General features: G+C 42.0%; 1 protein-coding gene across 1 annotated transcript in view; it reads left to right on the top strand.

Moving 5' to 3' along the window:
- DHX32 (DEAH-box helicase 32 (putative)) overlaps positions 1-26,975 on the top strand; it is a 57,961-nt gene that overhangs the window by 27,148 nt on the left and 3,838 nt on the right. The window contains 4 exon segments of the mRNA XM_061637696.1: positions 19,312-19,503; positions 23,934-24,027; positions 24,029-24,081; positions 26,771-26,974. Coding sequence (XP_061493680.1) covers positions 19,312-19,503; positions 23,934-24,027; positions 24,029-24,081; positions 26,771-26,974 — 543 coding nt within the window.

The following is a 26,975-nucleotide window of genomic DNA, read 5'->3' on the forward strand; positions in this document are numbered from 1 at the left end:
AACCCTCCAGAGTAGATTTGTGGATGGTGTGGTACACCACAGGGGGAAAAGCCCTATTGTGCAAGTGAAACTCCTTGCACTTGGACAACTGTTTAATTGGAATACAGCCCATGGCTGCAATCAGAAACAGTAATGTGTATATTTTTATTAATTTATGAAAAAAATTCTTAAAAGTTTCTAAGCGCTGTACAGAAATTAGAAAGGTAAGATAATCTCTGCTCACCAGTCTGATAAATGTGATACCAAAGGGAATGGTATATGGAGAAGCAGGAAGCTTACAAGTGTGAGGCTTGGATTTCAGGCACCAATTCTTGTCATTATATAATTTCACCAGTATCTGCTGCTAAACTGGTCTTATTTGTGGTGTATTCTCAAGCTTTTAGCTTTATCCTTTAGCAAGTGCTCTCTGGAAGTGTTTTAACAATTGCTAAGGATAACCTGTAATTCAAGCCAATTTTTTATTTAATGGAAATGCCACATAAAGCAATAATGTAATATATATTATGAAAGATCAAGATGGGCTTTTAGCAAGATGGAGTAATTCCAATAAATAAAACACCTTTTACAGACTTTAACAAGTACTTTTGTATTTCCAGATTTATTGCATCTATCACTCTTGTTTTGACCTTATTAAAACAAAATACCTTTTAAAAAGCCATGAAAAATCTTGGAACATAATATTTTGCTTCATGAACAGAGAGACATTGTGCTTTCAAAAGCAAGTAAGAAACCAGTTATAGGTTCCCCTGTATAGTATTGCCTTTCAGCATTGGCATTCTAGTCATCTCCTCTGTTATAGTGCGCAGCAAGCCTTCTGTCTGCTTTCAGTGCTACCTAGGAGAATTTAAAGGTGGATTTTGTGTTTTCGAGAAGCAAATCAACAAAAGAATAAAGCGAGGTCAAACTGGATAGCATTAACTGAATAGATTATCACTTGACCTCACAGTCACTGGTTTTTGTTGTTAGAAAATGCAGAACTTTTAACTGCCATCCAAGTATGTTAGGGCATAAGGTGGTGGGAAAGACCTCTGCCAGAGGCCCTAGTGAACTGCCAGTCAAAGGAGATAGCGCAGGGTTAAATGGACCAATGGCATTATTTACTGGAAAGGATCTGAATATGTGTTTCACTGATCGAGTGTAAAAACTTCTTATTAATTTTGGTCAGAGATGAGGGGAATTGTTAGTCTAACAACATCAAGAGCAGGGGTTCCCAAAGTGTGGCCACAGACCACAAGTGGTCCATGAGACTCATGCAGGTGGTCTGCAATGGCAACTCTGCAGAGCAGCATAGCTACATGTGTGTAAAGAACAGTGTGGATTTGTGTGGATGAAGATCAGTGGGCACAGTGGTTGTTCCATCATTCTTGGAACCTGGTTTAGGAACCTTTTTATTCAACTTGTCCTTTAAAGAGATTTTTCCTTTTTTTCTTGTAAGGATTTTCCATTTTTGTTGAAGTTACCTTTTTTAGTGGGCCAGAAATAGCATGTTACGCTTAGGGATTAAGTAAATGATTTTTCTTTGTTGTCAAGTTTGTTTGCCTGGTTCTTCTGCCATCTCTGCTGAGAGCTAATGATGAAATAAGAGGTGTTGAACCTCTAATGTCGTCTTTATAAAAAGGGGAACATGTCATGAAAACCTGCATCCAAGATGGTTGTGTAGCAGGGAATTGTGGGATCTTCACAGGTTAACATTTGGTTTTTGCAGTGAGGCCATGAGTGGCAGTTGTCTGCCCAGCTTCAGGGAGGATGTGTAATCAGAGGCCCAACCTAATACCTTCTTATCAGCAGAGGCCCGGCTCCAACAAGATCTAAAGTCTGGGAAGTTTTAGGGAGATGTGTAATCAGAGGCCCGAATTAACACCTTCTTGTCAGCAGAGGACGGGCACCATGGAAGACTCGACATCTGGCAGGCTGCAGGGAGGATGTAAGATTTGGCCCCATTGGTTAATTGTCTCTGGCCTGTGGCTGGGGGATTTTGCCATAAGTATGGGAAGAAAACTCTAATTTTTGTTCCTCTTCTGGGTCCCATCATACCTACTTGATGTTGCCCAGTGAGCTTCCATTTTGCCATCGACTATCCTGACTGTTATCTCTCTCAGGAGAGGTGGCTAAACACCGAAAAGGCTTTTTGTAAGTATTAGGCTAGTTATTCTTTGTTGTTTTCTCTATTGCGATTGAACTCTCTCTGTTTTACCTTGCCCTCTTGGGTGCTCTTTGGGGTTTCCAGCAAAAGATCCCTGAGACCTCCACACTCCTCCTGTCCTTGGTGGGCAGGTTTCTGCCCCCCTCTTCAACTGCTGAGAAAGAGGGGGGTTACAACAACCCTGCAATGTAGCCCAGTGTTCTTGTAGCCCTTCATTGCTGTTGGAAGTGGATGGTGTGAGGCTAAGGGGGTGGGTTATAAGGGAGAGAATGGCCAGTATCCTTACAGCCACATGTTGCTCAGAGGGGAAGTATGGATCTTGCTGAGAATGACCCAAACTTCTCAAAGGGGACACTTCTCCTGGCTTACTGATGGCCTCAAACCTCTCATTAGGTTCTCTTTTGTAGCCCACTGACCTCTTTGGACAAACTTCTCAAAACATTATCTTTTTCTGACACATTTGAGGAGGGGACTTCTCACACGGGAGGGAGGGGGAATTCAGATAAATGTGGAGATGCAAAATAGCTCCCACAAATTGCTTTCATTGATGTATTTTTATATTTGTGTGTGTGTGTGTGTGTGTGTGTATATATATATATATAAGGTTGAAACACACCCACCTCTTAAAGTCTTCCAAAAACTAATACTGGATCAATACAAATTCCAGAAAGCCTTCATTTGGAGTATAATTTGTGGGAGCTATTTTGCATCTCCACATTTATCTGAATTCCCCCTCCCTCCCGTGTGAGAAGATGTAACAAAAAGGGTTCACCATTAGTAGATTATTTTCTTGAATGTAAACATACTACGAAAGATTTTCATTTTTGGGGTGTAGAAAAAGTGTGGGGACAAGATAACAACAGACTCCTAAAAAGAGAAATATGGTGGATTTTGGCTTTAAAAACTATGTCTCCTTTAGGTTTAAATGGAGAAATGGATTTTGTAGTGACACGAAATTTTTAGAGGATCCCTTACAAGCAATTTCTGAATAGATAATGAAATACACATCACAGCTGGGTACTACTCCACATATAAAAGTACACCATTTGGTTTAACAAGTTCAAAACTAAATATATAAAAAGAAGGTGAAGAAAATGCTATAAGCAGTTAGAAAAACAAATAGACAAAGAGGAATGTAAGTAACTTTTATAATTGTGTGTTTTCTTACAGTTTAATAAGAATTTTGAATGTAATGTAAACAAGGTATTAATTGAGTAAACGTATGTATGTGTTTGTGTTGTAGCCCCTGACGAAGGCTGATATATAATAGAGCCGAAACGCGTTGGGCATTTTTAAGAAGAGAAAATAAACTACTTACAGAACCTTATTGGTCATTTTGGGTTTTACGCCCCCTTTCCTTTTTTGCATCTATTATTGACCACCACCACCCTCCCCTTTCTATGTATAACTGAGACCTGGGTGGGTGAGCAGGGAGGAGTTAGTCTCTCCCAGCTGTGCCCACCGGGGTACTTGATTCAACATCAGTGTAGATCTGAGGGTCAGGGAGGGGGGGGTTGCTGTGGTCTATAGGAGTTCCATCTCCTTCTCCAAGCACCCTGTCCATGTGACTACTGGTCTGGAGTGCTTGCATCTTGTGTTGGGCCAACGGGACAGATTGGGGATTCTGTTGGTGTACCGCCCACCCAGCTGCCCAACGGACTCCCTAACTGAGCTGACGGAGGTGGTCTCGGATGTATTGTTGAGATCCCCCAGACTGTTGGTGCTGGGGGATTTCAACATTCATGCCAAGACCGCCTTATCTGGGGCGGCTCACGACTTTATGGTTTCCATGACAACCATGGGGCTGTCACAATATGTTATTGGCCCAACGCATGTAGCAGGACATACTCTTGATTTGGTTTTCGCAACTGGACAGGGGGATGGTGATCTGAATGTTGGGAGTTTTACATCAGTCCCTTTGTCATGGACAGATCACCGCTTGTTGAGGTTTAGACTTACAGCGGCTTTTCCCCTCTGCAAGGGTGGGGGATCTGTTAAGATGGTCCGCCCCCAGAGACTGATGACTTCTGGTGATTTTCAAAGAGCTCTGGGGAGTTTTCCGGCTGATAGGGCTGGCGCTCCTGTCGAAACCCTGGTTGAACTGTGGAATACAGAAATGACCCGGGCAGTTGACATGATCGCTCCTGTACGCCCTCTCCTGTGTAGAGCTCATAAAGCCCCATGGTACACTCTGGAGCTGAGAGCGATGAAACAGGCTAGGAGACGGCTCGAGTGCAGATGGAGGCGAACTCCTGATGGATGCAATTATGCACTGGTAAGTGCCTATACTAAGTTATACTTAGGGGCGGTGAGGGCAGCAAAAAAGCAATATTTTGCTGCCACTATTACATCTTCAATCTCCCGCCCGGCGGAGCTTTTCAAAATTGTCCGAGGTCTATTGCATTCTGGCCCTAGGGACACGGTGGAGCCATCTGAGGCCCGCTGCAATGAATTTGCTAGGCACTTCCAGGATAAAATTTCTTGCATCCGCCAGGATTTAGACTCCAATGTTATAGCAGTTGAATCAAATGAGGTGTCCAGAGCTCGGCCTTGTCTTGATTTTTTGGATGAGTTTCAGTTGGAAGAGCTTGAGGACGTTGACAAGGTGCTTGGACTGGTGCGTGCAACCACTTCTAGGTTGGATCCTTGCCCCTCTTGGCTGATGAAAGCTAGCAGGATTGGGACAGCCGGCTGGGCCAGGGAAGTGATTAATGCCTCATTGCGAGAGGGAGTGGTCCCTAGCTGCCTGAAAGAGGCGGTAGTAAGACCACTTTTGAAGAAATCGTCTCTGGACCCAGAAAATCTTAATAACTATAGGCCGGTAGCAAATGTTCCATTCCTGGGCAAGGTCCTAGAACGAATGGTTGCCAGCCAGCTCCAGACACTCTTGGATGAGACCGATTATCTGGATCCATTTCAGTCGGGTTTCAGGCCTGGTTTTGGTACGGAGACAGCCTTGGTCACCCTGTATGATGACCTTTGTCGGGAGAAAGACAGGGGGAGTGTGACTCTGCTGATTCTCCTTGATCTCTCAGCGGCTTTTGATACCATCAACCATGGTATCCTTCTGGGGAGACTCGCTGATTTGCAAGTTGGCGGCACTGCTTGGCAGTGGTTCCACTCCTACTTGGCAGGCCGTCTCCAGAGGGTAGTGCTGGGGGAGCATTGCTCGACATCCTGGACCCTCCAGTATGGAGTTCCGCAGGGGTCAGTTCTGTCCACCATGCTTTTTAATATCTACATGAAGCCGCTGGGTGCGGTCATCAGAAGTTTTGGAGTGCGTTGCCATCAGTATGCTGATGACACGCAGCTCTACTTCTCTTTTTCATCTTTTTCAGGTGAGGCTGTCAATGTGCTGAACCAATGCCTGGCTGCGACAATGGACTGGATGAGAGCTAACAAACTGAGGCTCAATCCAGACAAGACCGAGATGCTGTTAGTGGGCGGTTCTCCTGACCAGATGGTGGATGTTCGCCCTGTTCTGGATGGGGTTGCACTCCCCCTGAAGGAGCAGGTTCGTAGCTTGGGAGTTCTTTTAGAACCATCCCTGTCACTTGAGGCACAAGTAGCCTCGGTGGCACGGAGTGCTTTTTACCAACTTCGGATGGTGGCCCAGCTATGTCCCTATCTGGACAGAGAGAACCTCGCTTCAGTTGTTCATGCTCTGGTAACCTCTAAATTAGATTACTGCAATGCGCTCTAAGTGGGGCTGCCTTTGAAGACGGTTCGGAAACTGCAGCTCGTACAAAATGCAGCGGCCAGATTGATAACAGGGACCCGGCGGTCCGAACATATAACACCGATTCTGGCCCACTTGCATTGGCTGCCTATATGTTTCCGGGCCCGGTTCAAAGTGCTGGTGTTAACCTATAAAGCCTTATACGGTTCGGGACCACAATACCTGATGGAACGCCTCTCCCGATATGAACCTACCCGTACACTACACTCAACATCGAAGACCCTCCTCCGGGTGCCTACTCATAGGGAAGCTCGGAGGGTATCAACAAGAAAAAAGGCCTTTTCAGTGGTGGCCCCCAAATTATGGAACAATCTTCCTGATGAGGTACGCCTGGCGCCAACGTTATTATCTTTTCGGCGCCAGGTCATAACTCTCCTCTTCTCCCAGGCATTTTAGTATGTGTTAAAAATTGTTTTTTAACTTTTTAAGAATTTAAAAATTTTAAAGTTGTTTTAAATTGTCTAAATATGTGGTTTATTGTATTTGATATATGACTGTTGTGAACCACCCAGAGAGCTTCAGCTATGGGGCGGTATATAAATTTAATAAAATAAATAAATAAATAATTCCCAATCCCTTTTTGTCTGAAGGTTTAACTTTCCCCCTTCCTCCCATGAGATTAACTTTAGGAATGACAGGAACATTAAACAAAACAGGTTTGCAATCAGAATTACTAGTAACTTCAGCATTAAATAACGCATCAGCAATAGCATTACAGTAGAATGCAGTTTTTGAGGAACACAAGGTCTGTTACATGCATCAGACTGGAAAAAATACAGTCCCAAAGTCACACCAGGAACAGGCTGCAAAGATTCCTGCAAAAGCCCCTCAGCAGAAGTCTTTCTTAGTAAAACAGGGACACAACCAGCTGACATGAGGGGCAAATTCTCATTCCCAGCACAATCCAGGAGTTGAACCACAGACAACCCCTGCCTTGTGCTATGATAAACAATCTTGCATTAGAAGCTAAAATGATGAAACTTTGGACACATCATGAGAAGACACGATTCATTAGAAAAGATAATAATGTGGGGGGAAACAGAAGGGAGTTGAAAAAGAGGAAGGCCAAACAAGAGATGGATTGATTCCATAAAGGAAGCCACAGACCTGAACTTACAAGATCTGAACAGGGTGGTTCATGACAGATGCTGCTGGAGGTCGCTGATTCGTAGGGTCGCCAAATGTCTGAACGACTTGAAGGCACATAACAACAACAAACCTCTCCGCCACACTACCATTCAGGTAAACAAGTTGGCCCAAGCTGAGTGTCACAATCTTCGTTCCCTTGCTCATCCCCCCAGCGCCCGGCTTCTTGACCAAACGTGGGCAGGCATCCTTGCGATGAACCAGGGCATGGCACAGAAAACATAAACCATAGCTGCTTTATTTGATGTTATAGCTGCTGCTGGAACCGAAGACAATCCTTCTCCCTCTCTCGGCTTTCACGGGGGCTGCCAGGTCTTCCTTCTCCAATCTGCTCCTTCCCCCACAGGTTGGCTACCTTTGAAGTTTCCCACTTCTGGACAAAAGCAAGCCTGGGGCTCTCTCTTGGTGGGAGGCCAATTCATCTGCAATTAACCCTGCTTCCCTCACTGACTTAGGCTTTTGGTCTCTCACCAGCACTGCCAATTCTTAGGGCAGCATTCTGTCAAATTTCTCAAGAGCAGAGCTTGGAAGTGACTAGTTACAAGTAACGAATTACTTGTAATTCATTACTTTTTTGAGTAACAAGTGGGTAATTCCTTTCCATTTTGATTGTAATAGAACTAGGAGTAATTTTACTACTTTTGTGGAGTAATTGTAACGTTTCCAGAATTACTTTTGGGCATTACTTGTGTGGGGGGGAGCAGGGGAAGTCTTCCGCTCCTCTGATTTGTGGATGAAAATCATGTGCCTCAAACTGGGCTTCTGTGCAGTGTCGCTCTTTCCTCATGCTCTTTGGATGGGTAGGAGGTGACGAGGGAGGAGGCGGAGAATGAGACGAGGTGGAGTGGAGAAAACAATTATTTTAAAATACGGATAGTGGTGGTGAAGAATGGAGTGGAGGGAAAAAGGATCCGGAGGTGAAGAACATGGCTAAAGGAGGAGAAGGAGGCATTAGCAGAATGGAGATAAAGAACTGTGGAGGTGAAAGATGGCAACGCGCGCGCGCGCGCGCGCGTGCGTGTGCGTGTGCGTGTGCGTGTGTGTGTGTGTGTGTGTGTGAGAGAGAGAGAGAGAGAGAGAGAGAGAGAGAGAGAGAGAGAGAGAGAGAGAGAGAGTTCATGTACAAAAGCCCCAGGACAAGCCTGAACAACGGAAGCTTGCCTGTAAAAGGAGAGGAAAGGTCTTAACATGTATGCATATACACACACGCTCACACAAAGTCGCTATCAGATCAGTGGAGTGAACGGAGCAAAGGGGTGGGGAAGCAATAATTACTGTGTAATTAAAGCTGCAATCCAATGCAGTTACCTGGGAGTAAGCCTCATTGAATCCAATGGAGCTTACTTCTGAGTAGCATTATTGGATGGCAGCCTAAGAAAACCAGGAAAGCCTTCTCACCTTCCTTCCAAGCTCCGCATCTCATTCTTAGGCTGCAGTCCAATACACAATTACCTGGGAGTAAACCCCTTTGAATCCAGTGGTGCTTACTTCTGAGTAGACATGTACTGGATTGCAACCTTAGGCTGCAATTCTAACTACATTTTCCTGGGAAGAAATCCTTTTGAATTCAGCAGGGATTACATTAGAAGAGAGATGGTTTCTCAGCTGCTTCCTCCTTTCAGCATTGCCTCTCTTCTGCTGCTATAGGCCACTAAGCCCCGCCCCTCCTCCCATGCCTGAAACTCAGGACAGACCGGGGCAGCTCCTTAGCAACTCCTTATCTTTGCACAGTAGCTACGCAGCTGAGCAGGATAGACTTTGTTGCTGTGAAGCTGCCCGCTGCTGGCCTGCGCTTATCCCAGGAGGGCCTCCTGGGGCCCTGCGTGAGATCCTGGCCCTCAGGCCAGTGCCCAACCTAGCTGTATGCTAGCGCCAGGCCTGACTAACAGTTTAACAGTACGGGCACTTCATAGGAATGCACTGCCTCCAGGGGAGGGCTTGTAGGTCAGTGGTACGACACATTCTTTGCATTCTGGAAACACTGGTGCCCATTGGGATGGGTAGGGTGGAGAGCAGAGCTGATGATAGGAAGAGTTAGCTGGTTCTGTGACTCCATCCTTCTCCCTGCTGAGTTGTACAAGGGCAGCACTGAAACTAAGGAGGAGAAAGCTGACAGCTGTGGGCACCCCCTGCACTGGTCATAAGTAAGGCAAGCTGGTGGAGGCCGGCTGAGGCCAGACAAAAGTTGGTGGGACCGCACCCCATTCTCCTTGATGGACCAGCTCCACTGCCTAGAGGCCTACGTTCAGGGCTGGCCCTGCCATTAGACAGAACAAGGTGGCTACCTAGGCGGAAGATGTTGGGGATGAGGAATGGCAGCAAAATGTTGGAGGTCAGATCTGGGCCTTCTAAGCCAACCTGATGCTCCCGGGTGTGGTGGAAGAAGGAGCTGTCCACTCACCAGTGCTGAAATAAGATTCAACCACTAATCTGGTCAGCATCCGTATATGATATGGTAGTGGGCACTAACTTATCCTTGGCGTCAGGCAGCAAAATGTCTTGGGTGAGTCCTGCTCAGGTTTGATCCCTATCAAACATTTCCAAGAGCATCTGAGAATGGCCTCTGTCTGAAGCCCTAGAGAACTGCTGCCAATGCAAGGAAACAATACCGAGGTAAATGGACAAATAGCATGATCTAGTATAAGGCAGCTGGTTATGTAGGTAGGGTGGAATAAGAGCACATCTGAATCCTAGATTGTTTTTTTTAACATACCTGGTTTGTTAGGGAAGAACCACTAGTCAGTGGCAGAGACCAGCTTTGCTGGTCTGAATGATCCTGACTTTAGTGTTCAGTGATACATCTTTGAATTTGAGGACTTTTTCTAGTTCTCTCATAGCTGCCCTCCCCAGTCCTAGCCTCCTTCTGATTTCTTGACTATTGTCTTCATTCTCATTAATGACTATGCCAAGGGATTGATAATCCTTGACAAGTTCAATGTCCTCGTTGTCAGCTTTAAAGTTACATAAATCTTATGTTGTCATTACTTTAGTCTTCTTGACGTTCAGCTGTGGTGTATTTATTATCTGTTTTAAAAAATGCACAATAACTTCCCAAGAGCAGGTTGAATTGGAGTGTTGTGTTTACATATGCAAAATCTAAATTAGAATCTCCCCTTTGGCCATGAAACTGTACAGCGATCTTAGGACAGCCAATCTTTCAGCCTAAACTAGCTTTGATTTATTTTGAGATAGGGTAGAATACCAATGATAATAAATGCAGAGTGGCACAACAGGGTAATTCAAAGCTGTACAACTTATCAATTGTGGAAGGATTACATTATAGAAGTTCTCTGTACATGTAATAGATTGGAAAAGTGGTATCTTGTGGCACTAGGCTTGGATGGGTGCTCCCAAGTCAACTATTTATCCTGCAACATTGCTGAACTGATTAGCTAAGCCAAAACAATAATTTAAACAGTTTGCCATTTGCCACCCAGTGAACCTTCTCTTTGTTTAATGTCCATAAGTCAAAGTATGCCCCAAGCTACAGCCCATTGGGCCAGCACAGTAAAAGCACACCTGTTTCTGAGGACTACAATTAAAGCTGTTCTTTTTTCATGGCAAGATATAGAAAAATGTAGCTATTTGCAAAGCAGCATAGTATGTTTGTTGTCCTCCTGTGGTTAAGCACCAATGTTCTCAGCATTCAGATGTGAAATCGAGGGTTGCTCAGTCCAGATGCTATGGTAAAGAGCTGGGAAAGACCAAAAGGCAGACATATTTCTCCTATGTTTAAAAGTAACGACACTTCTCTGCCATAGCACTGGCATATTTTCACCCACATGAGATTTGGGTCTGGACAGCAAATCAACTCATTTGAAATGTGGTGTTGGAGGGAGAGCTTTGCAGATACCATGGATTGCGAAAAAGACAAATAATTGGGTGTTAGAACAAATTAAACCAGAACTATCATTAGAATCTAAAATGATGAAACTGAGGTTATCGTACTTTGGACACATAATGAGAAGACATGATTCGCTAGAAAAGACAGTAGTAATGCTAGGAAAAAGAGGAAGGCCAAACAAGAGATGGATTGATTCCATAAAGGAAGCCACAGACCTGAACTTACAAGCTCTGAACAGGGTGGTTCATGACAGATGCTCTTGGAGGTCACTGATTCATAGGGTTGCCATAAGTTGTGATCGACTTGAAGGCACATAACAACAACAACAAGAAGCTGGGGTCTTTCCAGATGATAAGTTTAAGGTGGCTTTAAGAAATCACTCTCAGCATCAGTTCCCCATCTCCATCATGAGGGTAATTTTAATTTTTATAGCTGTAGAAAGGAACACTGATGATGCCATCAGATTTTTTTTAAGTGACTGAACTCCTACTAAGACATAAGATGTTCTGTTCTTTCTTTTGACTTCTGTGGCATTAAACTTGCTTAAATGAAAATGTGGCATTTTAAAAGACAGCAAATAACACTGCGTATGCGTTTTGCCAAAGGATTTTGCCCTTTCCTGAGGCAAGAGGTTCGAGATCTGAATGACCATGAAATACACTGATGAGGAAGGAAAATGTAGTGATTTTATTGAAGCAAGCTGTACAGTCTAACAAGCTGAGAATCATAACAAGCAGGCTGTACTTTTTTACACTCAAGCAGCTGGTGCTGACAGCTTTGATCTTACGTTTGCCTCCATTTCTCCCTGCTGGAAGCCTCATTATCAGCAACAGGCGGAGGGATACCTTTTGGCCCAGTTTTACACCAAGCTGTGTGCCCTTGCAAGCCAGTGCCGAGGCTTACCTGCTCAGATCAAGGGACCTGTATTTATACCCAAAAGACCATCTGGGGCACCTTATACCTATGAGATCATTATCTTCCCAGCACCCAGGTTGCTGGGTTCTTACACAGGTGACTTTTGTTTATCTCTTCTGACCCTGTATTGGTTACAACCTGGGCTGGGAATACAGCTGTGACACTCATTTGCAGCTTTTGCCCATGCCCTCCCTCCATGGGCATAGCTGCTTTATTTTGACTAACAAGAGTCTGACTTTTGTTTACATAAGCAGAGTGAGAACATATGCAATCCAATTAAGTTCACTGTCCCTTCTCAGCTTGGGAAAGCCATAAACAAGCCCCCCTGGACAAGCAGGGGTGTGAGACAAGCTCATCTTGATTGTTTTAGTTCCCAAGCTCTGGGTTTTAACATAAGCAGAGTGCAAAACTTCTTTGTCAGCTTATTATAAACAATACCAGAAATCCTATGCTTTGAGCTCTCCAGACTCCAATACTATAGAAGGATAAGGTGCAAAAGCAATAAACACCCCATAAATCAGGGATCCCGAGGCAAGAATTATGGGACAGGGGGAATGGGGCCCTCACATCAAGATGTCTTCTGGAAATATTTGGCACTACAGTATGGAACTCAAAGAGATACAAGATATGCAGATACAGAGATGTTGCTGCTTTGTGTCTTTCTCCCCTTTTCCTACTAACGTCATGTATAGAACAACACATAATCAGTGTTACAAGAAACAAATCCATGTTGCCATGTAGCATCTAGTTCTGTCTGAAGAGAATCTCAAATAATGATTAGGTATATTTAAACATATTTTCAGTAAAATTACAAACTACTTTGCATAATAATTATCACTTTAAGCATGTATTAGATTTCTAACCAGTTTCTATAGGCAAAATACAGGTTAAGGAAGCATCACTTTGTTTTTAACACAAGATCCAATGGAGCAAACAAATATAATTTACAGTTTTCTATGGCTGATGCCTTTTCAGTGCACTATGGCAGCACTTGATTCACAAAGCCCTAAATGAAGTTTGCTTCTTGGCTCCCAGTAACACTGACCTTGGCAGGCCAGACATAATAAAAATGACACTGCATATTGTTAAAAATCTCTTTTATAAAGCACTATATGTCCCTGTCCCTTTAAATAAAAGCCTTTCAAAATTAAACATGCTGCTTTTGTTTCTCTTATTTATGATGAGCTTTATTTAAATCTGAATACCATAAAGAATTCTCAAATGAACCTTTGTCATTTTTACAATAACTTTTATATTGGCTGCATTTGTGCCTGCAAATGCAGACTAATATCTGAAAATCCTATTCAAGGTTTTATTTTATTATATTACTGTTCCTTCACCTGTATAATCTGCATTTATTAACTTGTCCTTTCCAATATAATAAAAAATGAAGCACTTCTTTATTATAATACTGAAGCAAAAGCCTAGAGTCATGCCTGTTTCCCAGTCTCAGAGCAACCAACTCGGAGATATAAAAATGCAAAACAGTAAGACTCCCCAGGGACTAGAATTGGCTGCAGAGCCAGATGCTTCGCAGGACAATAGCCATATATTCAGCTCACAATACAATCTGCTTTACTGATTTATAGAAATTAGTTTACCATGATTCCCTGGTAATTACTTTGAAGACTCAGTAGCCATTCATGTTCCTCTCCTTTTAAATTTTGCATCCCTATTTTTCTGTCACTGACTCTTGGTTTCTCCCATTCATCAGCTGTTACTTTTCATTTCATGGCTCAGTGAAAAAACTCTCAAACTTTTTTCCCTTTCAATATCCAACCTGTTTTCTTCTTTAATGGTTTGACTTTCTCAAGGACATGTCTTTTATCACATTAAACCTTACAGGCTGGCTAATAACTATATTCTCCTCTATAATGTGCAGGCAGGGATCTGAATTCTAATAATATTAAATAAGATCTCTTGACAAACACATGGAATCTTTGCTGCATATTTTAAGCTATTTTATCAGAAATGCAAGCTGTTTGGCAACATTCCTTAAATCCAGCATGCAGACACCTGGGTAGGGCAGGGGTGGGTAACCTGTGGCCTCCAAATATTGCTGGACTCCAACTTCCATCCGCTCTAAAGAGCATGGCCAACAGTCAGGGAGGGTGAGAGCTGTAGTCCAGCAACATTTGGAGTGCCTCGGGTTCCCCACTGCCTGCATTAGAAGTTAGTCAGAGAGTTTATTCTAAATATTTATGTCTAAATATTTATTCCCAAATAAGTGCACAGGAAGTCTGCACAGTATTGCAGCCTTTCAGATGAGCCAGTGGTCCAGCTATGATGGCTGCTGTTATGCTGTAGCTTTCCCAACACATGTTCCTAAGTTAGCTATGTACATGGCCACCAAATAATACATGGCGATGGCAGGGAAGCTATGAGAATGTCTCCTAACCCATTCAATACACCTTCCCATACACAAGATGCATGTAAGTTGCCAGGAGAAATCCACACCACCTCATCCAGCATAGGTTACTGGTTAGGAGGAGTACTCACTATACTGTCCCTCATGAATAGATTGGATGCCTGACAAATACAGGCAGGGGCAAAATAACTTGTTGCCAGAGAATCCTGAGAAAACAAGAACTGCCAATCCAGCCACAAAGATCAAGTAGCATTCTAAGCCAGAGGATAATAGGACAACAGACTTCCTGCAGTCACAAGCACCAGCCATTCCCCCAGACAGTGGTTCAAATTTCCTGGCATTCCTAATAGCAGATTGCACCAAGCATCCCCTTGCTTCTTTTCTCTGGCTGGGGAAATGTCAGGGCCAGAGAAAGGACTACTGTTCAAATCACAATAATCTATCACTCCTGCTGTGGAACCAAGGGTTTCTCACAAAAATGAGAATAAATCTGGGAAGGCTTCCTGTGCTTCTGGGGAGTGCTCTTCTTTGCCGCAGTGATAAGGCCAAGGTAGCCCAGAATGTCAGCTATCAGGACTGTCAGGAAAAAGTTAGTACCATTAGTCCTATGAAGATTCTGCCAGCTGCTTATAAGAGTGGCAGGAGCTGCCATGACATGCTGTCCCAGGCAGTCCTCTGTTTGGCTCCTGGACTGGTAGAAGAGTGGGCATTTCTGGCGGTGATTGCTCTTTGCCTTGCTTCTACAACTGAGGGGTTGCAGGAGGACACAACCAGAGGGTATTAGCTTACTAGCATGGCCCTACAAAGTAGACATCAAACATAGATCTATCAATTTGTGTTAGGGTGGATCTACATTTGGAAGTCTGTCCCTTTCCTGCTGAAATGGAAGACAATTTTATTCAAACATTTGTAAGCCGCCATGAAGATGAGTAAAGGCAGCATATAAATGTTAAATATATTATTTTTTTACAAGAGGTTCACTTGGACAAGAACAAGGAAAAAGGGAAATGACAACTGCAATCTCACAGGATATACTGTTTTATTGATTGATACCAATGTCATTTTATTTTAGGGGACAGTCTAACCATTGAAGTAAGTGAGGCAAGATGCCCCATTTAAGGAGCCATGCTGATATTTTCCCAGCGAAGTTAGTTCAGGGTACTTACTAGGGTTGCCAGGTCAGAAGCATCCCAAACCCTGAGATTTTAGGGGCGGGCCTTAGTGATGTCATTAAGCATGATAGATTAAGCATCAACCACAGCTGCTTGGCGCATACAATTCAAACAAAAACATTTCTCTGATTTGAAATTTTAGCTAAAAGATAGAGCCTGGGTAGGGAACATTTAATCTAGCCTACTTGCTTATGGCAAGAAGGGTTTAAATGCCCTCAGGCCAGCCCAGTCACCAGAAGGCCATTGTAGGAAGAACAGAGCCTAGTGTTGTGGAGATGGTAGATAGGGGCACTCAGGAGTAAAGATGGATGCCCCTGAAGGCTGCAATTTTAAACACACTTACTAAGCCCCATAGAACTCAATAAGACTTACTTCTGAGTAGATACGGTTTGGATGGGGCTGCTGGTAAAGCTTGACTAGGGATCCTCTGCAACGATAATCCATAACCAAGCAGGATTGGCAACCCCCTGCCTGGAATGCCCTGTCTGTACCTTTTAACATGGCTGCTCCAAACTTCTTTACAGATTTGACTCTTCACTTCAGAAAGAGGTTTGAGAAATGAGTAAGAGTAAGAAGATTCTCTACCTTTTTCTGTCTACCTTGGGGGTTGCTATAAACTCACTTTGACAGCCACCCCAATTCCAGTGAATAATAATTGACAGAGAGAAAACACACATGGTTTGGTCACAGGCAGCAGCTTGGAAAAAACAACAATTGCAGCCATGCTGCAGTATGTGAATTCTCTTTTACCGCTATTGGGCAAGAAACAAACCATCATGCAACCAACAAGGTGCATCATTATTGGATTTAAGGGGGTTGAGCAACTTCAATGGCTGTTGCTTCAATGGCTGTAAGGGAGGTTAAAGGTAAATGAAATGCAAACAGAAAAACAAAAAAGACAGTGATGATTTTCTAAATGCAATGCTATAACAACCACAACAAAATTCCTATGAGTAAGACAAAAAACTCAGCATCCCACAACCAGTCAGGATTCCTAACCAAAAACCAAAACTAAAAAAATCCTGGCAGCAAGTCAGCCAAGGTCATGGAAATTCCCATGCAGTACAACCTGACTTCGGGGCTGCAGTTATTGACAAGAATCAGACCCTATCACCGCATAATACCTATGCACTGGTTGCCAATTTGCTACCAGGCCAAGTTCAAGGTGTGCTTTCCATGTTACGGGTGCCACATAGTACTTGTTCTGCTTTTATAAGAAATCAGTCCTTTAGTGTGGCAGCACGAACGCTTTGAAACTCCCTACCTATTGAAATTAGGCAGGCACCTTAATTGTACTCTTTTCAGCACCTGCTAAAAACATTTTTGTTTAGGCAAGCCTACCCAGGCAGGTAGAAGGTATTGTATTTTTTGTCTGTTTTTAACTTTGTTTTATTATTTTTAATGTTTTTAAATACCTGTCTAACTGTTTTTGCCAATAATTGTATTGTTTTAATTCCTTCTGTAAACCGCTTTGAGATTTTTTACAATAAGGAGGCAGGGGCCTGGACTGCCTTCAAGTCGATCCTGACTTATGGCTACCCTATGAATAGGGTTTTCATAGTAAGCGGTATTCAGAGGGGGTTTACCATTGCCTCCCTCTGAGGCTAGTCCTCCCCAGCTGGCTAGGGCCTGCTCAGCTTGCCACAGCTGCACAAAGTGGTATATAAATGTTGGAAATAAAATACATAAATAAATTTCAGAGTCACTGTGGCCCTTGGATCTCTTTCCACTTTTAGGAACAAAGGAATCTTCCTTATACCGACTCAGGCCATTTGATACCATCTAGCTCAGTACTGATCACATGGACTAGCATTGGCTCTCCAGGATTCCAGGCAATAGTCTTTTCCAGAAATTGAATGTTGGACCTTTGCATGCAAAACATATGCCCTGCCACTGAGCTACAGGCCTTTCTCTGTTTAAAAAAGTATATTTTAAAATTGTTGTTTTCAATTCACTAATGAATACACAGCATACCTAGGGCAGATCCATATCATTCAGTTAAAGCACATTAAACACACATTTGAAGGACATGAATCCCACCACAGAATCATGTGAACTGTAGTTTGGTATGGGTAGTGGGAGCAATAACTGTGAAGGGGAAACTTCACTTCCCAGGATTCTTTAGGGGAAGTCATGTCCTTTAAATGCAAGTTGAATGTGCTTTAAATGTATTGTGTGAATCTACTTAATAAACTTTAAATCATTTTAATTAATTTTTTAAAATGGATATGAGCTATAAAGTTTACTTGGCGACCTTGGGCTACTCACCATCTCTCAGCCTAATCTCCCCCTCAGGGTGAAAACAACAGAGGGGAACCACTTAAAATGTAGAGGAAGTAATAATGTACAGCAGGGCCCCGCTTTTTGCCTGCCTGCTTTTCGGCGTTCCGCTAATATGGAAGCTTAAATTAAAGTAAGGCCCCACTCATATGGCACTTGTTCCCTTATGCGGCATTTTTCGGGTGTCAGGCACCATTTTATTGAAGGAGTTCTGCTTTTCAGCGGGTTTTGCTTTTATGCGGGGGTCTGGAACTTAACCCACCGTATGAGTGGGGTCCTACTGTACAACCATAGTATGAAATTGGGACATAATATGAAGAAATATTTATATAAGCATCTGTCAAAGATGTTTATTATTTACACAACCTGTAAATATATTTGTAGTGCAATCCTATGATTGTTTACTCAGAAGCAAGTCCCAAAGAAACAAGTATTCAATGGAACTTAGTCAAACAGGGAAGCATGCACAGAACTGCAGTCTCAAGTGCTAAGGAACACTCACCCAACCCAAAATTCAGAATCATGCCACTTTAAGCTATTTTGCAACCGTTTATACTTTTTTATGGTTATGGGATTTTAAAGGGATTTATTTCTTCTTGTGAGCTGCCTTGGTTTCCAATTGGCAATCCTACCTCACAGGGTTGTTGGGAAGACTCCTTATACCCACACACACACTGGAGATGTAAAAATACACAGACCCCATATAGTAGATTATTGTCAAAACCAGTTGGTCACTGCAGAACATTTTTAAAAATAAAAATTAAATCAGTATTAGTATCCTACATAATAAAAACAGTGATACCTATGCAAGCTCTGTCTAATTGCTTTAAAAATAGGATTTACAACACCTTTGCTATGTTCACTCGAAAGTCCCATTAATTTACAGCAAAATCCTAGCCATGTCTACTCAAAAGTAAGTCCTATTGAATTCAATTGGGTTTACTCCAGGTATGTGGGATTAGCATTGCAGTTTTACTCCCAGAAAAACAAGTATTGGATTAAAGCTTCATATTGGGAAGGTTTTCAAAACATTGCCCTCTTCAACAGCCCAGGAAAATGTAAACTTGTTTGACTCCTACACACAAGAGAAAAAAAGACTTTTGGTGCTGCTGAAAGCTATATACTTACTCAATTTATGAGATTTTCAGATAAACAGGAAAAAACAACAGTTTTCTACCTTTGCAATGTGGTCTACGTACTGCCTGGAGGCCCAGAAATCCCTTGTCAATCACAACCCTGACTTCACTTATTGGCTACAAACCTGAAAGGGCGGGGTTAGAGCAGCCAGCTAAGAGATTATTTCGCAGAAGTTGCAGGGGGCGGGGATGACTGACGTTTTGGTGTATATCTCATGAACCAGATGACCTAGAAATGAAATTTTAAATGAAAAGCTGAGAGTGCTGAGAGTAAGCTGACTCGCTAAGAGACCTGGAGAGGACCCCAAAAATCCAGAGTCTCTGGGGAAAAATTGGACACCTGGCAACCCTAGTATTTACACATTCTAGTCAAAAATACTTTTCACTAATTTATCTGGGGCAGAAATCATACAAACAAATCTGTAATTTCCTGAACCCCCCCCTCCAGGTTAATTAGTGTAATCTTGTGAATACCTAGCATTTAATCCCATTCAGTTTACATGGGGATTTCACTGAACTGTGACAGAATGTAGCAACCAATGTAACTAAGTGTTTCTACCCATCTCAGCTCCTGAAAGACTCATGCAGGTTTTGGAAGATCTGGATTACTTGGCTGCCCTGGACAATGATGGAAACCTTTCAGAATTTGGAATAATAATGTCAGAGTTTCCTGTTGATCCACAGCTGTCAAAGGCTATTTTAGCTTTGTGTGAATTTAACTATGTGGAAGAAATGCTAACCATTGCTGCTATGGTAACAGGTATTTTCTGAACCAATTGTGGCTCCTACTCAGGCCAATAAAAATTTGTGCTGAGGTCCAGTATAATTATATATAACTACTGTTGTCAGTCACTTAAAGGATAATTAGTTGATTTATAATTTGCCATTTAACCAACTAAAAGAGGAAATTAAAGTAATGGAAAATGAAAATGGACTGCCTTCAAGTCGATCCGACTTATAGCGACCCTATGAATAGGGTTTTCATGGTAGGTGTATTCAGAGGCAGTGACTGGCCCAAGGTCACCCAGTGAGCTTCATGGCTCTGTGGGGATTCGAACCCTGGTCTCCCAGTTCGTAGTCCAACACCTTAACCACTACACCACATTAACCTTAACTGTGTTCTTTTGAAACAGTGAAAGAAATATAAGATCTTAGTTTAATAAAAAAGCTGCCATGTTATTAGACAATTGTTAACATTTTCATCCTGTATTTCAGTAACACACCTAAATCAAAATAACTTTGAAAAAAACAAAAGAAGTGCCTTTAACTCATCACATTATCAGTTAAAATGGTCCTTATCAATTAATCAAGCAGAAGTTTCTTGATTAACCTGCTGATTAAATTGATTAATTAGAGCCCTAATAATCACACTTGCAACTAATGAAATGTAGATTTAAAAATTATTCATTTTCTGTTTTATACAGATGTTCAGGATGGGATATGTCACTTTTCCCACACAATATTTAATGAGAACAAAATTATACAGGCCTAAAGAGGCTTGCTCAGTAATGTAATAAAACTCAGGCACTAGACTTAGTTTAATGATGTAATGAAAAGGTTAAAAGACCTGGCAATGTACAGCCAGATACTCCAATTATTCTGTATATACCTTTACCATATATATAACGTCTCATTTTAAACACATTTAAATACACATAAATCCCATTGGTTTTAATGGAACTTGTTTTCCAGCCTTGTAGCCTTAGGTCTAGCTGTCAGAATTATTAGACGAAGTGATAAACACTGATATCTTGACATCAAATTATAAGTGGGAGCCCCCAAGGTGGAATGCTCCCCTCCTTAAAAAAAGCACATAGAAGATTAGGATGTCAGAGAAGGTTCGTACATCTAATTCAGTGTGCACTAAGTCATGTCAGCTCCCATCTGCAATGTGAGGTCAAAACTACATATTGTGGAGAGATGTCCAGGCACCAACAACTCAATATTTTCCCCTGTGCCTCCCCAGTAATGTGGGCCTGGGGGGAAAGGGAGAGAGAGAAGAGAAGAATGTCTTTAATGTCTCTAGCCATTGGCCATTACATTACAATTTAAAACCAGTAAAACATTACAATAAAACAACATTTTTAATCAGTCATAGCCTGGGCCTACAAGTTAAAGGATTTGTGCTATTAACTTTAACGAGTTGGGCTCTAATGTGCTTCGCAGCCATGGCAAAGTTGGTAATCGCAAAGGTGACCTCGTTATAGTTGTCTGCCAAAAGATCCGTAATTATAATTTCTGGGCCGAGGCCCATCCTGGGCTTAATGAAAGGATCTAAAAATTTCCGTTGTGGGCTGTTATAAAGAGGGCAATAAAGTATATAGTGGACAAGGTCCTCTATCACCTTGTCCCCACAAATACAAAAACGTTTATTTTTTGGGAGGTCCTTGTATCTACCCTCTAGAAATGCTGTAGGCATTGTCTGGAACCTTAGCTCTGTAAAGGCTCTACGTTTTTGAGGGCAGCGAAAGGTAGTCAAGTAAGAGGCAACGGAGTGATTTGTTTTGAAGTAGGGGAACCAACTTGAGAACGGAGCGATCATGATGTGAGATCTATCTTGCACCTCATCAAAGTTAAAGACCCAGTTGCGGAGTTCCCTTGGAGAGAATAATTTGACGTCATACGCTGATAGATTATAATGGTCAATTAACAATTTCGTGGATTGAGCCCACCCCCCTTTGAGAAGTTGTTCATGCCAGCAGAATTTGACTATTGAGGAGTCCTCCAACAGTAGGATTTTCCTCCAAAATCTTAAGACTGCCAGGTCAATTTTAGCAGTTAATGAATGCATACCCAGCTCAGCTCTGATGTGGGCCGAAGGAGTGCCACATGGCAGGCCCAAGAGGTGTTTTAAGAAGGAATTTTGAAGGGGCTCTAAGATGCGTTTAAGGGAATGTCCCCAAATTTCTGCCCCATAAAGAGCTTTAGATATTACTATGGCTCTATAGATTTTTAACATGGGGGTAATTAATTGGCCTCCTCTAGTATAGTAAAACCTTTAGTATAGTAAAAAAGGGTTGTGATGTCATTGCTGTCACCCCCTCAGGTGATTAGATCAATTGAAGAGAGTATTTTCATCTCCGTTCTGATGCACTGGATGGAGGTTAAACTTCATCACCTAGCATGATGCAATGGGGATGAAAAGAACCCAGAGTGGTTTGCTGGGGGTTCCCAGTGAACTGAGGGGGCATGGTCAGGGAATGGGGTGTGAACCTGTCTTTCACACCCCATTTTGCTATTAAAGTATAATTAAAGTATAATTTCTCATTTATATTTTACAGTACTTTACACAAACAAAAAGTTCCACAATAAATTAGATGATAGATGAACATTTGCTTAAGGCAAGGTGCTGCTGGAAAGCCCTTAACCCTAGAATTTGTTTCCAACTTTTTCACCTGATGAAACCATGGGCTATCCTACACAGGCTAAGAAAACACAGCAAATTAATGTTACTAAAATTTCTGGACCGGGATAACCTGACCACTGTTGTGCTCTATGTGGGGCTGCCCTTGAGGTTGGTCCGGAAGCTGCAGCTGGTGCAAAATGCGGCAGCTAGACTGCTCACTGGGGCAGGGTATAGCCAACATGTCACCCCGCTGCTGAAAGAATTGCACTGGCTGCCCATTTGCTACCGGGCCAAGTTCAAGGTTCTAGTTTTGGTGTACAAAGCCCTATACAGCTCGGGCCAGGATACCTGAAAGACTGTCTTATCCGTTATATACCCAGTTGATCACTATGCTCTGCAGGTGAGGCCTCCTGCAGATACCATCTTATCAGGAGGTTCATTTGCATAATATGGGAAATGGACCTTTAGTGTGGTGGCACCTACCCTGTGGAATTCCCTCTCCTTGAATATTAGGCGGGCGCCATCTCTGCTATCTTTTTGGTGCCTTTTGAAGACTTTCCTCTTTCAACAAGCCTTTTATGTTGTGACCTACCCCAGTCTGCATCTGTGTCGGAATTGCTTGTTGATATGTTTTTTTAATAATGTTTTTAACCCTTTTTAAATATGTTTTTTAAGCTTTTTTAAAAAATGTTTTTAACATTGTTTTGTTTTAATGGATTTTAAGGTCAGTTTTTATGATGTTTTAAAGTTTTTAGCGCTTCTGTTTGCTGCCCTGGGCTCCTGCTGGGAGGAAGGGCGGGATATAAATCAAATAATAAATAAATAAATAAAATTGATAGTTTGTAATTCCATATAGAAACTTGAATATGCTCTGTCATTAGTTGAAAAGAATCATCAGATATTTGTAAACAAGAGAATGGAAGCCAAAAAGATGTAAAACAGTTGCAAAATGATGGCAATATTCTCCCATTGACGGTTGGCCAAGGGGGTAAACAGATGTACAGATGTACAAAAGTTCTCATAGAGAGAGATTTCAATCAAGCATTTTCAGGACAATACTGGAAGATTAAATAGAGATCCTATTGATATATAGGGCCATCAATATGAATGGCACTGTACAGAGTACCAACAAACAGGCAGGTCTCTGTATCAAGGACAGTACAATCTACAATTTTATATAGGGGAGACGAGGAAGCGAAGGTAGAAAGAAACCACAGTAAACAAGAAAGGATATGCATTCAGTTCAGCTACACCTGCTTGGTTTAAGTCAGGGAAGAAATAGAGTCTGGGCCAAAGGCTCAGTGGAAATTATGGGTTTTGAGGAGTGATTGAAAAAAGAGACAGGTTGCATTATGTAGATGTCCTGCAAGTCAGGTGAGGAATAACAGTGAAGATCAGAGAAAGGGTGTAGTTTAAGGGATTGGGAAACCTTCAGATAGCTGAGGGTGGTACAGCTGGATTAATGAAGGTCATAGGCAGGGATATATTGGGATCTCAGAATAGAGAGATGGGGGTGGGTGGGCAGCAAGGCCACAGACAGTTTTGAAGGACCACTTTGTGCCAGCATAGCAATTTGAGTAGGGTGTCAGTCTGAGCAATAAGAAAGGTGAGCAGATAAGTTCAATATAAAAAGGGAGCAAGATATGACAACAGAAGGCCAAAGAATGTAGTAGTCAAAATGAGAGATGACTAGAGTGCAAACCACAGCTTTTGTTGGGGGACCAGAGTGTAAGGGCCACATTTTCACCAGAAAATTGTTATACTGCATACATTGTGCATATAACAGAGTTTCTTATGCACTGTCAGCTTGTTTTCATTTTTTCCCCTCCTGTTTTGAACACAAGCTCCTAGTTGCTTTTTAAACCCACCACAGGGAACAGAAGAGATTGCAATCGCTTGCCGTCAAAAATTCTTGCATCCTGCTGGAGATCATTTCACTCATCAATGTGTACAAGGCTTACAAGGAAGCTAGTACAAACTCCACAGGCCTGTGTGTGTGTCAAATATTTTAATTATACTTATAAAATTCATACTGAAGTGCTTCTGAACAATTATTTCAGCTAGTACTTATATAGCACCTATCAGTAAACAGGAAGCTTTATTTTAAAAAAACCCTCAAGAAACAAAAGGAATGGAAAAAGAGGCAGCGTCAGTAAGAATATCATTATAGTATAGACAATAGTAACCCTCTTCAGGCATTCATATTCAGCGTTAAGTAAATATAAGGGGGTGCATGGGGATGAATTTGCAAGCTCTGCCCAACAATGTGGAACATAGCTTGCTCACTTGTGCCCGTGGCTCCTCTCAGTTGTTCACTCACCCTTACACTGAATGTTTGAAGAGGGCTAGTGATGCATTCCAATTATACTAACTAAATAGTATAATATAGAAAATTTTAAAATAAGTTGTCAAAAGTAAGATAAGGGAACTAAGGGTTGTACTTAATCGTATTCCTTGCACTCACAAAAGGGCTTTTGCTGTAGCAGAGGGCTGGTTTCACACTGCACTTTATTCCGTTATTCTGACAATTTCTTACCTGGTAATTTGCGCATTATATTTGATATTTCACACAACGCACAAACTAGCTCCAGAATTCTAGCAGAATGTAGTGGAAGTTTAGCACTAATTTCCGTGATAAATGATACCAGAAATAATCCATTAGCAAAGCTGGGAATCCGGAAGAAAGCTGAAGTTTATTGCTAGCTGCAGCCGCTCATGTGACAGGCATCCCAGCATGCAGTGCATTCCTGTCCTTTAGTCACGTGGGTTGGTGTTGTTGGTTTTTGCCTGATGAACGTTGTACCAGTATTCCTGTATCAGTGCAGATAGCAGCAGCATTTCCCACACATACTTGTCTTGATACAACTAAAATAATTTAAAAAGTCAGATCCTAAAGGGAGAGGGCTTTCATGGTGATGGGACAAGATCTTAGACCTCCTACACAGTGAGGAGTGTGCAAGGGTGAGGGACGAAAACAAGCTGTGTGAAAGACAGTTGCGCAAAATGCCGGTATATCGGCTGAAAGAGCTGCTGTTCTTTAACGCAACAGGTACTGCAGTGTGAAAGGGATTTTAGAAATCGGGACAGAAGCACCACCTTTTAAATCCGTTAAACTAATGCAATCAGCCTCATGTGTGGAAAGCAGCCGAGGTGTCTATTAATGGAAGGAGATATTTTTGCTGATTTCCTTTCCCACTAGCTTCCAGCGCCTCCTGAAATTCAGTTCCAGAGAAGGTGGTGTGAGGGCAGCCAGATGAATTGGGCAAAAATAATCTGTCCTCTTCTGTTAGCAGATACCTCCACTAGCACAAAAACACAAGGGGCACCAATTGGATTCCACCCTAAAAAAAAAAGTCTTAAGTTAGAAAGCAAATGAAAAGGGATGTGAAGGTATTTCTTAAGAGGGAAAGAGAGAAAAATATGTTCAAGAAGCATAAGAACAAGGACAAAGATATTTGATGAAGAGATATTTGGCTTTACAGCAAAAAAAATGACATGCCATAGTGGGCATAAAATAAGTAATAAGGAAGGCCAAACTATTGAGAACTTTAGGAATGAGTACCCAAAGTTTAACTGCATCATGAAGGAACCAAGAGAGCCAGTGAAGAGAGAGAGTAATGTCAATATAATGGTGAGCAAGATGACCGAACACAAGCACTAAAATTTTTGACAAAACCAACAATATTTAATGGGATTTACTTCTAAGGATTATGCTACAAGGCTGCAATTATATATCCACTTACATGGCAGTAAGCCCCATTGAACTGAACTGACTTCTGAGTAGACACATAGAATTGCACTCAGAGTAAACCCATTGCAATCAATGGACCTACTTTAACACTGGATATTACCCACAAACTGGAGACAATGTAATCTCAGCAATGGAGTCATTGGTAACAGAATTTTTAAAGAATGAAATGCAATGAGCTTCTTTTCAATCCTGGCATGATTTGGATTTATGTAATATTTTTTTTATTCTATTTTAAAAAATTAAATAAACTCTAAACCAAACCAAGATGGAAAAGTAGCTCACTGCATTTCATTTTATTTGGCTACCTAAGACTCCACTGTTGAGACTATGTGTACTGATTATGGTACTCTTGAGTCTATGAGCCATATCCAATGCTGCAGCTCTACTTGTGCAACAGACTTCCATGTGCACAACAGACCTTCCTCTCCTGTCTTCAGCCCACCCGCCTCAAAATCACCTCCAGAAGACTGGGAGACTGTCTAGAGCACAATTGGGGGGATGCACAGGGGGAGGAGAGGAAACAGAAGTTCTGTTAAATGAGTGGAACTCTGCTTGTGCAGCATTGGATACAACCCTATATATTTAAAAACAAATTACAATGCATTACTATACTTGCCTACTCAGAAGTCCAACTGAATTCAGTGAGACTTACTCCCACGCAAGTGGATATAGGACTGCAACCTTATAACGCAATCCTGTTCAGTGGGGCATATTCCTAGGCAAGCATATATATGACTGCAGCCTTAATCCCAAAAAAGGGTTATTCTGCCAGGTAAAATCTCTTTAATTCCAGATGACCTGGCAGAATAACCCTTTTTGCAGGATTAAAGCTGCAGTCATATACACACACCTGGGAATGTCACACTGAACTTAATTAATGAAATGGGATTTCCTAGTAAAAACAGCACAATTACATTTTTTCCCTCCCAGACCATACGACTGAAAAGTGGTGTCAAGATTATTTTCTGAACTGCTCTGCACTAATGGCAGAAATTATCAGAGTTGAATTGGATGACATTATGAAACGAATCGAACTCTCAGTTTCAGCACCTACTTTTGGATTGAAAGAAAATGTATTGAGGATAAAGAAAGCACTCTTATCTGGTTACTTTATACAAATAAGGAAACCAAACGG

The sequence above is a fragment of the Rhineura floridana genome, chromosome 7, assembly GCF_030035675.1.
Source record: "Rhineura floridana isolate rRhiFlo1 chromosome 7, rRhiFlo1.hap2, whole genome shotgun sequence".
In the NCBI taxonomy this organism is placed as follows: domain Eukaryota; kingdom Metazoa; phylum Chordata; class Lepidosauria; order Squamata; family Rhineuridae; genus Rhineura; species Rhineura floridana.